Genomic DNA, 13,575 nt, shown 5'->3' with positions numbered 1-13,575 from the left:
AATACATGTAAATCCATGGCTGATTCATGTCAATGTATGGCAAAAACCACTACAATATTGTAAAGTAATCAGCCTCCAACTAATAAAAATAAATGGGGAAAAAAAAAAAAAAGAAAAGGCTTTGCACATGGTGTTGAGTAATTATAAGAATTAAATTTACTGAAACTGTACAACACACTATGAGGGGGGCGGCGCTGCACTGCGCAACTTGTGGGGTTTTAGTTCCCCAACCAAGAATCGAACTCCAGCCCTCGGTAGTGAAAGTGAGGAGTCCTAAACACTGGACTGCCAGGGAATTTCCATGATGTAGTATTCTTATAGTATGTTGGCTCAGCGGTAAAGAATCCACCTGCCAATGCAGAAGACACAGGTTTGGTCCCTGGGTCAGGAAGATCCCCTGGAGTAGGAAACAGCTACCCACTCCAGTATTCTTACCTGGAAAAATTCCATGGACAGAGAAGCCTGTGAGATACAGTTCATGGAGTTGCAAAAAAGTCGTACATGACTTAGTGACTAAACAACAACTATTCTTGATGCTGTGAAGATTATAAAAATCTTAGAATAAACTAAGTTTGTACTCTCAAAGAGTTTAAAATTGAGAAAGGAGACAAAACATGACAGAAATGCTGATATGATGAATCACAAGCCACAGAAGAGTACAGAAAAGTGACAAGTTCTCTTCAGGCTAGGATAAACTAAACTGGCTTTCCAGACAAGATGAAATCTGAGTGGGGACATAAAGAATGAGTTGGATTTCAGTAGATAAGAGATAAAGAAGTGTGTCATTTCAAGAGGAGGGAGTACTATCAGCAAAAACACTAAGATGGAAAAGCACATGTGTGTGTGTAGATAACGCCAAGTCGTTTAATTCAACCAGAAACTATACATGAAGAGGGCAGTATCAAAAGGCTAGAAGGGAGATTTGAGCCCATTTTAAAGTATCAGGGAGTCTGAGGAGCTACTAAAATTATCTGAGTAGAGTAAGAAGAGTGAAAGCCAGGCAGTGTTTCAGGAAGACAGACCTGACATCAGTGTGAAGGACAGGATGCGTTGAGAGGGAATGTGGTGGGAATGAAAACCTGGAGGCGAGCAAGATATTAAGAAAATAAAAATGACAATGCAGTAAAAAAGAGGTGAGTCAGAAGGACAAGAAGATCTGGGTAACTAAGAAAGTGGTAGTGTTACCAGAAATAAGAACGTCTGAAGAAGGAGCAAGACTGATAGAAAAGATGCTGAGTACAATTTTATATGCTGAAATTGAAGTGCTGACAGGATATCTACACAGTAATGTCAAGCAACTCAACTTAAGGGTAATTTACTAGCAACTTAGAAGGTAAATAAAGGCTAGATACTAACATGTGAGTCAACTCAATAGTGTTAACGATCAGGATTACCAGGGAATAACGAAGGAGAAAGAGAAAGCACGTTGAACACCTTTATTTAGAGGCAGAAACAGAGAAGCCTGGGGGTGCGGGGGAAGGAACAGTAGAGGAAGAGAAAGGGATAAAGGAAGAGGGGAAGAGGGAGAGAGAACATACAACCTAGCCAAAAAGGAAGGACAGAGACTGAATTATAAAAATTCTTCCTCCAAAGAAACAGTTTTGTTAATTAAATGCATCAGAATTAGACTAATTGTGGGGACTTTCCTGGTGGTCCAGTGGCTAAGACTCCACACTCCCAACACAGGCAGCCCAGGTTCATTCCTAGGAACTAGATCCCACATGCCGCAACTAAGTTTCTGCAGGCCTCAACAAAGATCAAAGATCCTGCATGCTGCAGCTAAGACCCAAATTTACATGCCGCAGCCAAATAAATAAATAAATACTCAAAATTAAAAGAAGTAAAGAATTAGACTAATTGCAAATATTCAGAGTCAAGGAATTTAAAATTCCTTATTATTACTTTGTTTATCTAGCTCACCACAGTATTATCCCCAACGACTAGCTCAGACTGTGGCAAAGAAGGCCTTTAAAATATTATTGAGGGACTGTATGAAAGCATGAATCTCAAACTCCTGCCTGCACACTGATCTCTCAGTTATATAGGATTGGGAGCTTGTTTGCCCCCGAGTAGCTAAAATATTTCCTAAAAATCTTTTCTCATTATTTGCTGCCTTAATTCCCTATTCTCAGTGCCATTTCTGTGCAGTTACCACAAGTACTGAATTCATGAACTATGTAATGATTAGGTTTTCTATGTCTTCTCATTGAACCCATTCTGGCTCCATACTTCTGGGGTCTAGATATGTCTCATAATGTGTTTTCATAAGAAAGGCAATTCAGCTCACATCCCATGTATTATGAAAAACACACAAACAAAATCTGGAGCAATGCCCTGTGACCCAACACATTAATATTTCTGCAGCAAAACATAAGAACAGCCACACTGGGAGAATAAATGAAGATTATAAACTGTTAGTTCAAGGCAAGCTTTGCAACCAACAGTTCATGTTAGGTCAGGATTTTTGCCAGAATTGTGGCAACCTAAAACAGGTAGAGAACACAGTACAGTACGTCAAAAGACTCTTGCAACACGCTATGAAAAGCCAGAGCCTTCAGGCCACCCTCTCCTTGTCCCTATTCCTCCTGAGCAGTCCTTAGTAACCAAATTCTATAGCAAGAAAAAAAATTTTTTTTGACTGTGCCACGCAGTCTGTGGGACCTCCGTTCCCTGACTAGAGATCAAACCTGGGCCCTTGGCCATGAAAGTGTGGAGTCCTACCCACTGGATAGCCTGAGACTTCCCTACAGCAAAAATTCAAAAAACCAGCTTATCTTTAATAACGAATGCACAAAGCCTCCGTCTATAGAGTTTTAAAAAGAGAAAAACTAGGCTTTTGTATAATTCTTGATTTCATTCTCTTCCTTCCCCACTCTTAACAGCTCTGGCCACTCACCACACCAGGATTTAATCCCTGTACCAAATTATCCTGGTGTTACAAATACAAGTCATCTTTATCTGAAGAGACCTAAGCAACTTTTAAGTCAGGGTCTGCTATATCACATTCATTTAAAAACCATGTACGGAGTGCCTCCCATGTAGCAGGTACTGTTCTTAACACTGGGTACCCAGTGAACTAAATAAAGCACTCACCCTCAAGGAACTTATATTATACACACACACATACACACACACACAAATGGGGGAGGGGGTACACCACACAGCTTGTAGAATCCTAGTTCCCCAACCAGGAATGGAATTCCCACCCTGTGAAAAGTGCACAGAGTCCTAACCACTGGAGCACCAGGCAATTCCCAAGAAACTTAACATTTTAGAGTAGACCGACAACATACAAGTGGGTCATATGGTTTTAAGTGCAATGGAGAGAAATAAAGCAGGGAAGGAGACCTAAAGAGTGCAGGACAAGCCGCGCAGACAATCCCAATGAAACGCACTCTTGGCAGACTAGGTGCTGTGACCTGGCCCAGTGGACTTCCCTGACCACTGCATCCACCAAATAAAATCTGATCACTGCTGTGTTTGTTCCCCTGCTATACTCTATTACAGCACCTTTCCCAGTATTTTGCAACTATCTGACGTGTCAGTACTGCTTCCCAAACTCACAGCAAAAATGATATCTTATTCCAGAGTTGGGAAATATTTTTTGTAAAGGGCCAAAGAGTATATAGTTTACACACTCTGGGCCAAATGGTCTCTGTTGCAACTACCCAACTGTGCCTCTGCCATAGGAAAGCAGCCACAGACATGCAAAAGAATGAGCAGTGAACCACCACCTACACAAACAGACAATCGGCCAGATTTGGCCCACAAGTGGTAGTTTGCCAACGCCTATCCTATTCTCCAAATTCCTAGCAAATGACAATATTTTTCACAGAGAAACTCAAGAACATATTTATCAAGTTAAACAGGATATTAATAAACCCTAGTTAAAATGAATTAAGCATAGGAGAAAATGTTAACTTACTGGGTAGCTACCCTTGCTGACAGTTTTGCCAGCCATTGACTAAAATGAATGCTTGCCAATTTCTTACCTAGAGTGTAGGCCATGAAATTGAGGATGCCCACTACAATCCAGACCCAGTCGGGTACATGCTTGTGACCTGGTGCTGAAAGGAAAGCAACTCCAGTTTTAATGCAGTCTAAGTACAATTGTTGGAACCATAGCCTATACTGTCAAAAGAGAAATGTTTCTCTTTATTAAATAAAAGTAGAAATACTTTATATCTTAAATGCATAACTAGGTAAATATTAGAATATATCAGCAAACTCGCACAAAACCCAAGAAATAACTGCCCAACCCCTCATAAACAATAAGCATTTATTTTGAGCTTTAATCGTAACTGAAGACTGACTGTTCTTCTTTACTTAAGTGTCTAGAATGAAAAATAATGTCTTTTGAATTTAAAAAATGCTTCTGTTTAATCTGATCCTTGGTGTTTATGATTATATTACAAACATGTAAAAAAGCCTTCAACCTATACTCTCTCACTAAATTATTAGCTGAACAAAAGACCTTCAGATTTGGGTATAGATAAATCACCTCAACTGGATGATTTAGTCATCAGGATCATTCTGAAGTGTCTGGACCTCACTTTTTCCCCCTAAGAACAAGTGAGCTTCAGGAGGTCTGGGTTCTAGTCCTGGCTCTGTAATCAACCAACAGTGTAGCCTTGAATATATCATTTAGCCTTTCCTGATTTCTACTTCCCAGAAATACTGGGACTAGATGGTCCACCTGGTCCTTCAAGTTCTATGACCTGGGGAAATATATATAATAGTTACATATTTTAGAGCTAAGTAAATAATTTTATTTAGTCAAAAAATACTATATCTAGTCACAAAGATTTTGAGGCTGTTCTGAGGATTGAAATACAATTTTTTTAAAAAACCCACATAATATCAAAATTGTGCTTCACAAAATTTAATCTTTCACATGGTATTTTATGATATTCAACTACTATTTTATTTCACATAGAGAAGTGATGGTTAAAATTTTCAGTTTATAAAGTCAAGCATAGGTATAGTTTCAATATTCAGAATTCTTAAAGTAATTAAATATTTGAAACTCTAAATTCTCCTACAAACACAAGGTTTTCAGAGATTGTTAGTTTCTCTAGGTCAGTGCACAAAAGTCTGCTGAACCCATAACACAGATGAAATACAGTATTAAAACTCCTGACTACATCATTTATAAGTATTCTTATTGGAAAATATATCCTCTAACTTAGAATGCAAAAAACACTCATCTACCTCCATCTTTCTGTTGTTCTCAACTTCACCCACCTGTTGAGGAATTAAAAAAACCTCTGTCTCCCACATATCCCCTCCCCGCCAACCCCAAATACACTCCAGATTCTCTCTGGCCAGGGCAGAAGCTGGATATGGAAGGAAGAAAAGACCAACAGGTCTGAAAGAAGATGCTGGGAAAAGGCTGAAACTGCCTACAAAGGAACATTTTTCCTCTCCTTCTCAGTAAGGGCCAGACTTCTGTCAATAAATATTTAAGGTCTAACAACCATTTTCAGGGGGCTTCCCTGGTGGCTCAGTGGTAAAGAATCTGCCTGTAATGCAGGAGACCAGGGTTTGATCCCTGAATTGTGAAGATTCCCTGGAGAAGGGAATGGCTACGCATTCCAGTATTCTTGCCTGGAAAATTCCACAGACAGAGGAACCTGGCAGGCTAAAGTTCATGGGGTCACAGTCGGACATGACTGAGAGATGAACATTTTCATTTCATTTTTCAACCATACTCTGAGGAAACTGGGAGTTATTAAAGGCAAATACAAATGCTGTGCAGAGGGCAAGAGAGATCATAGTCCCTCTATAAAAGGGGGACTTTTATTCAATAACTAGAAAGAGGGAAGGGATATTTCTGGTAGGTTTGTTGGGCCTTGCTTATATTCTTTTTAGGCAAAAAGTCACAGTCCTAATTTTCCATCTTCTTATAAATCTAATTACTCTTTATATACAAAAACCTCACTGCTTTTTAGATAGCATATCCAAATTCTAGGAAACCAACTTGGTTCCCTGATGGACAGGGAAGCGTGGCGTGTTGCAGTCCACGGGGTCACAAAGAGTCAGACATGACTGAGTGACTAAACTGAACTGATAATATTCAAAACTTTTCAGAATTGCAAGCATCTTAACAGAATCAGAAAATAGCCATATCTTATTTTCTATTTAAGATTTTACATTAAAGATATTTAAGATTTTATATTAAAGCAATAATCATACCTGAAGCATAAAAGTCAGGATCGAAGTATGCCATAAGTAGAAAATTGAACACAACCAGCAGAAAGCCAGAGAAGGTTATCAGATTTGGAGCCAGCCAAGTAGGAAATACCTATTTTTTTCCAAAATAATTACAAAATAATTAAAGTAGTGAAATCTCTGTCCAGTATATATCACAACATACAAATGTGTCATAATAAAAGCTATAAACTTGGATTATATGTAGGTATTATATACATTAAATTGCAAATCATAATCTCCAGTTAATAGAAATAAGCATTTCTGTTTTCTGTTTTAAGTAATTGTATAATCAACAAACTTTTATAATCATAACATACTTTAGAAGCATTTTATAAACATAATAGATCTAGAGTATAAGCTTATACTTCAGTGATAAGATAAATCAAAAGGTATGTGACTAAGGGAAGGGAGGATGGGAGAGGCAGTTTCTCTAAGTGTCTTATTGTTACATCTGCAATACTCCAAAAAACAGTTTAAAATACTTAAACTTTACTAAAACCCAAATGCATGCGCATTAATCATCTCACCTTTACTACAGTGTTCCAAAATGGGTGCATGACATACAGAGAGAGTGGGTTGGTATCCACAGCACTGTACTGTTAAGAAATGAAAGAAAATATTCAGAGTTAATCCTTGCATAACAGCACATAGAACAATATTTCTCAAACGAAAATAACAGTATAAAAATAACCTAAAGAATATATCTATTTATATGATGTCCTTATCTAAATAACAGAACTAGAAAAGCATGAATGGGGCAAAGACGGCCAAGTACAGCCAGATTTTTTTTTACTCAAATCAGCTTTTATGATATTACAATGTGGCAGCAGAAAATTTTATATTGCTTTCAAGTGTTCCCCTACTATGCAGGATAATAAGCGCCCTGTGCATTCACACACAGACCACTCAGACAACCTCCTTTATCACTCTCAACTAATGGTAACCTTGCTGCTTCACCCTTTACACCATTACTAATGCACTGACTAGTGGTGCAATCTTGGGCAGGTTATTTAAATCCTCTTAGTTTTTTCACCTATAAAATTAGGATCAAAGTTTTACCTCAAAAGATTGCCATAAGGATTAGATAAACTAACATCATACATGAAGCACTTAGAAGAGTACTGAGCCCACAGTAAGTGCTGTATGTATAAGCATTATGTATCATTAAGTGTGTTTGGAGCACCAAAAGAATGACAGATCCCTTTACAGCAGGAAAATGGATTCCTTAAATAAGCAAAGGAAGAAAAGAACAGGTTACATTATATTCAAAGGTATGCCCCAATTGTTGAGCTATTTAGTAAAACTTAGAAAAATTCTAACAAAAGATCTGTATATAATTATGTAATACTTTAAGAGTCATGTTGATGACTTATTCATCAGAGATACACATACTGGAGTGCCTGGCATGTACGAAGCATTCACTACATTCAAAGAAGAAGGGATACAAAATTGGGAAGAAACAATTCTCATCCTCAGGGACTGGGAATACCACCTAATTTAACAAGCTGACATTTAAAAGATAGCATACTAGTCAAATGCTTGAAAAAAGTTTCAACTGTGTTTTACACTTATGTTCAATATGACTATAAAATAAATAGCAAGCACTTTATCTGATTTTTAAAAAATCATAATTAAAGATCAAAATTTCTTTCTGAATTCGCCCTGCCCCTCCGACTTTACCACCCCCAAATCCCACTCCCTTCCTGAACGTTTTATAGATATGCAGGAAATGTTTCCCACCGGTGTTTCAAGATTCAAAAGTGAGATGGAGCAAAAAGTAAATAAATAGAAATCATTTAAAATACTGTTCACAAAGAGTCAGCTAGGAAGTCAAATGTTTATTCAACAGAACCCATGTCTGAATGCCTCCACTTCTCCAACTCATTTGGACGAAATGCGATAACTCAGAAGAAAATGATGAAGAAGAACTCTGTTCAGAGCGAGAAGCTCTGCAGCTGCACCCAGACTCTCAGAAGAAGCCCACCTTACATGAATATTACTGTCTGTGCTAAAATCAACTTCTCCTTGCACGGTTCTCTACAGTCTACAAAGCTTTTCCAAGTAACAGATACCATGCATGACATCTGAACCTCTGCAAAATGAACGTGACTGCAACTGAGAGGACCACCTGAATTTACGTTTTCAGACTGAGGACATACAACCAATATGAACCCTGAAAACTGCCGAAGACAAAGTGGGAGGGCCCTGGCCTCCTCCGTTTCACCAAGGTCCAAACCCAGACCCACATGATGTAGCCAGCAGGTCACATAAGCAGGAAAACCAGACATTTCAACTCTATCACCTGCTGCAAAGTACAAAAGTTGAAAGAAGTCCAAATTAGAAGAACACCGTTCAAGACATCACACACACACACACAAAAGACATCACACAAATAGTTAACACAATGTACAGAGTACAATGCTTAATTCAAATGTTTGCTGAATGCGTCTCATTCAGCAGCTTTCCATAATTCGAACTTGGATCTAAAAGAAGGTCATTTACTCATGGTATATTGATTAGAAAAGCTCCTCTTTTGTAAATTTGGAGTTTTACCTCTAAATCTCTATTTCAGGGGAACAGTAGAAGTATGAAAAGATTACAAAACTCAATACAAAATGGTGTCTGCCGAACTGGATTTTTTACATTTAATAATAGCTGATAAGCTCAAGTATAGCGAGAAAATTTAATATGAGATTACAAAAGGTAGCCAACAATAAACCTAAAGAGGGCTCTGTGGTTTAGCCTTACACATTTGAGTATTTTTTTTCAAGGTCACATATCACCTGGTATAAACAAAGAAACTCGAAACTGTCTTGTGAATCAATAGGAGGAAAGGAGTCAAACCTTTCATATGCCTGAAAAAATAAGCAAAATGTAAACTTTTAAAGGTGCCAAACTAGATTCAGTTAATGCCTGTCAAATATATTTTTATTTTCTATTGGAATGATGTTTTGGTAGACACCAGAATATCTGACTCAAGTAATAATCCCCTGTTAAGGCCTGCAGAACTTGCTTGACCTATTGGGTTGGCCAAAAAGTTCGTTCGGGTTTTTCCTTCGTCCCAAACGAATTCTTTGGCCAACCCAATACAATCTGTTGGGCTTCCCTGGTGGCTCAGAGAGTAAATAATCCACCTGTAATGCGGGAGAGCTGGGTTCAATCCCTAGCTTGGAAGATCCCCAGGAAGAGGGCATGGCAACCCACTCCAATATTCTTCCCTGGAGAATCCCTATGGACAGAGGAGCCTGGCGGGCTACAGTCCACGGGGTCACAAAGAGTTGGACACGACTGAGCGACTAAGCACAGCAGAGCACAAAACAATGCTGGGCCAGACAAAGCCAGTGCCCTGGAGAAACGCTTGCAAACCACAGCCTGAGTTTGAGAACCATTTCAAGGCAAAATCTTAGAAACACAACAGTTCAGGAGACGTGTAGTTCTCACGTATTCCTATTTACGTATTTATGTATTCGTATTTACGTATTCGCCTACGGGAATAGGTAAAAGTCATCGGCCTCTTTACATTTTTTAATTTCTGGCCATGCCTCATAGCATGTGTGATCTTAGTCCCCCCACCAGGGACAGAACTCACACCCCCTGCAGTGGAGTCCCAACCACTGGACCACTAGGGAAGTTCCAGGCCTCTTTTTAAATGCCTCTGGTTACCAAAACACTCATTACTTCTAAAAATACCCCAATCCAACGCTAAAACAATTTTTCTACATGATAGCAAAATCCTCCCCTCGCCCCATACTTCCTATCATGTTTTCAATTTCCCTCATACAGCTAAACAGATACGGTTCTGATTTTTCTTCCAAACAATAATGCTTTCCATATTTAAAGATGGTTCCTGTCGCACTAAATCTTCTCTTCACCTGGTTAAAAAATCTCACATTCATTGTGCTGCTCCTCTCTTGTCACAGTTTCATTCCCCTTCATCATCAAGGTCGAGTTCTCTCGAACAGAAGTTGGAAAACTTATTCTGGAAAATGTCAGAAAGTCTAAATATTTTAAGTTTTGCAGGCCATATGGTCTCTGTCACTGAAGCAGAAAGAAGTCACCGAAAATAAGAAAACAAATGGGCATGCTGTGCCAAAACTTTATTCCCAAAACAGGGTGTCTGGGGGCTTTAGTCTGACAACCAGTGCTCCATTCAATCCATTTTGTTGTTAAACCAACACAAAAGTGTGATTCAGGGCAAAAGGAACATTTCAGGTGGTGCATGAGTACAAAGAACAAGAACTATTAGCCCTTCTTCCTCAATAACTCATTTCTCTAACAGGTGCTCAACATAGTATTAATTTCCCATGGAAATAAAGTCATTCTGCAACTTAGACACAACTTCACAGTCACCTGAACTCCTCTGGCCTCTCTTATACAGACTGCAAAGCCACCTTTCTCTACATTCATGTGAAGTTAATTATTGGAACCTAAGTGTAAGACCCTACATTTACCATTTTAACACTTCATCCTGCTAGAGATGACTCATCTTTCTGATCTCCTTGGAGGTCAGACTCAGTAATCTATGTTCTAGCTATGCACCCCCAAATTCTTAGCATGTAAAACTGGGCTTCCCAGGTGGCTCAGTAGTAAAGAATCTGCCTACCAAGCAGGAGACATGGGTTCAATCCCTGGGTGGGGAAGATCCCCTGGAGAAGGAAATGGCACCCCGCTCCAGTGTTCTTGCCTAGAAAATCCCACAGACAGAGGAGCCTGCCAGGCTAGTCCACGGGGTCAGAAAAGAGTCAGACGTGACCTAGCAACTAAACAACAAACAACAAAGCTGTCATATTAGCAACGACTTCATCTAAGTCTCTATAAAAATGTGGATCAAGGTTGAATTTCTAAACAGTCCCCGCAAGATGCTATTCACACATTTAGTCATTTTTACTGGGTATAGAATTCTGTACTGTCACCAAAGGCAATTAGTCAACCTAGCCCACAAAGAAAAGTCTTAATGAAATCCAGAATTACCTTAGATAATATTTTGTCAAATATTAGAAAGTTGCAAGACCTTTTTTCTTTTTACTTTAGTACAAGTCTGGAAATAAAGCAGGGTTCATTCTTCACTCATTCATTCATTTATTAAGTCAACAAACATGTGTGACTGAGGGCCTATGACTGTGCCAGGCACTGTGCTATGCCGCCAGAAACGTGCAGTGAACAAGACGCCGTGTCCTGTGTTCACCAAGCCCGTAGTCTAAATGTGAGAAAGACAGCAAGCAGGGAAACAAGTCACAATCACAGTTGTGATCAGTACCATGGAAAGCAATAAATGGGGTGCTGTCCCAGAGGACCAGAGGACCAGGAATGTGTCTAAGGTGCTCAGAAAAAGCTTCTCTGAGGAGCGGACACTAAAGCTGAGTCCTAGAGGATAAGACAGGTAAAGAATGTACAAGACAGGACAGTGAGTAAACAAAAGTGAGACTATTAAAGAGAACATACTGTTGAAGATTCCATTTATATGAAGTTCAAAATCAGACAAAATTAATTTACGGCAAAAAGAGATCATAGTAACAGTCTGATGAGAGGGACTAAATGGGGGCCCTCTGAGGTGCTAGAAATAATTCTGTTTCATGACCTGGGTGATGGTTACATGGGTATGCATAAACGCAAAAATTCATTAAATTATATACTTAAGATCTGGGCATTTGTATATAATTTATACCTTAAAAATGAGAGAGAAAATAAAGAATATATGTGTCACAGTATGCACGTGTGTGTGCGTGTGCGCAGTTTATAGGTAAAAAATTGGGAAGGAGGGAGGGTACATGCCAAGACACCTTCTAAAGCAGAGAACAAAACGTGGGAAGACCACAAAGTGGAGGAAAACCACTCCACAGCTCATGAATGAACAAGGAAGAGTGGTATGAAATGAGACGTTGGCAGACAACACCGAAAAGGTCCACAGTGAGTTTTATTTTATCATAAGCCCAATGCATGTCCTGATTTATATTTTTAAAGGATCACACTGTTTATGGTATAGAAAATAGACCGGAGGGCGGCAAAAGTGCAAAACAGGTACAAAAGTGCTACAGTATAGCAGGCCAGTGGCAATTACCGGTTAGGCCAGGAGCAGTACAAGACTCTAAATTACTTCTAAAATATGCTAGTAAGTGCCCATTTTTGAGAAGGACACTAGAAATGTGAGTCTCCTCTTAATTTCAGAAGGAAATTGCCTCCAACAAAAGGAAAACTATGGAACCACTTCCTGGTACAGGTACTATATTTTAAATCTCTTCTATAAACTGATAAGAAAACTGATGAACTGACACATCTTTGTACTAAATGCAGTGCTCTGAACAACTTATTAACCAGACTGAGGCTAGTGTCCCACCTAGTACTAATATAGATGGTAGCACTCTACCATCTAATATCAGATTTCCCTTGCTTTGTCTTCTGATCAATATAAGGAGGAAGTCTCTTAACTACCAAATGACTGCCTGTCTTTACCCACTTGAAAAATAAACTTCACACTTATAAAACATATTTTAGTTAACCATGGAAATTCATAAAGTATGGATTGAGTACAAGCTAATAATAGTTCATAAACTGCACTGATTGTTAATCACTGCAGCTGTAGGCAAGCTCAAACTGATGTTTCTGACTTTTTAAAATTACTCTCCAAATTCGTGACTTCCAAATCATCCATGATTTTAGGAATAAAAAGCAGGACAATCACAAAGAACCAATTTTGGTTCCCAACTGGGTTCACTGTATTAAACTGTTTATTGCTCATACCAACTTCCCAGATATCTCTTAAATGAAAGAAACACATTATCAACCTTTCTTAAGAACTCAGGGGAGAGAAAAGAAATGTCAAGTTTCTTCTCTCAAGTGTCTGTGTGGTATTAATATGGCATGGAGGTCAGTCCCTTGCTGAGGGGTCTCAGGACTCAACCATGTTTAGCTGTAAGTCTCTATGGGGGCAGGATCCGTTGTGGTCAACATGTGCTCTACCACTCCTGCAGATTTCTTTAGCAATGGCATTCCAAGCCTCTGGGCAGTCACTTAAGCACAAAATATAAAACAAAAGATCCCAATTATTAAAAACTGTTAGTCACTCAACAAATATGAAGGCAATCAAAAGAACTACATTCACATACAAATGTGGGACTCACTGACAGTTGGCATTTTAAAATAACATTTAAGAGAAGGGAGAAGGCTTCCCAGCCTGATCCTATCTGCATCTGTCACACAGTAGGAGCTCAATAAACAAGATGAAGGAGAAAAGGAAAGATATATCCATTTGAATGCAGAGTTCCAAAGAACAGCAAGGAGAGACAAAAAAGCTTTCCTCAGTGGTCAATGCAAAGAAATAGAGGAAAACAATAGAATGGGAAAGACTAGAGATCTCTTCAAGAA

At 38.9% G+C, this 13,575-nt stretch overlaps 1 protein-coding gene across 1 annotated transcript in view; it reads right to left on the bottom strand.

The window, feature by feature from the left end:
* SELENOI (selenoprotein I) overlaps window positions 1-13,575 on the bottom strand; it is a 46,333-nt gene that overhangs the window by 20,715 nt on the left and 12,043 nt on the right. The window contains exons 2-4 of the mRNA XM_043917382.1: window positions 6,741-6,809; window positions 6,196-6,304; window positions 3,993-4,067 (exon numbers count right to left, since the gene is read on the bottom strand). Coding sequence (XP_043773317.1) covers window positions 3,993-4,067; window positions 6,196-6,304; window positions 6,741-6,809 — 253 coding nt within the window. The remainder of the gene's footprint in view (window positions 1-3,992; window positions 4,068-6,195; window positions 6,305-6,740; window positions 6,810-13,575) is intronic.

The sequence above is a fragment of the Cervus elaphus genome, chromosome 11, assembly GCF_910594005.1.
Source record: "Cervus elaphus chromosome 11, mCerEla1.1, whole genome shotgun sequence".
NCBI lineage: Eukaryota > Metazoa > Chordata > Mammalia > Artiodactyla > Cervidae > Cervus > Cervus elaphus.
The sequence above is the reverse complement of the archived record's forward strand: the minus strand, read 5'-3'. Positions and strand labels throughout refer to the sequence as shown.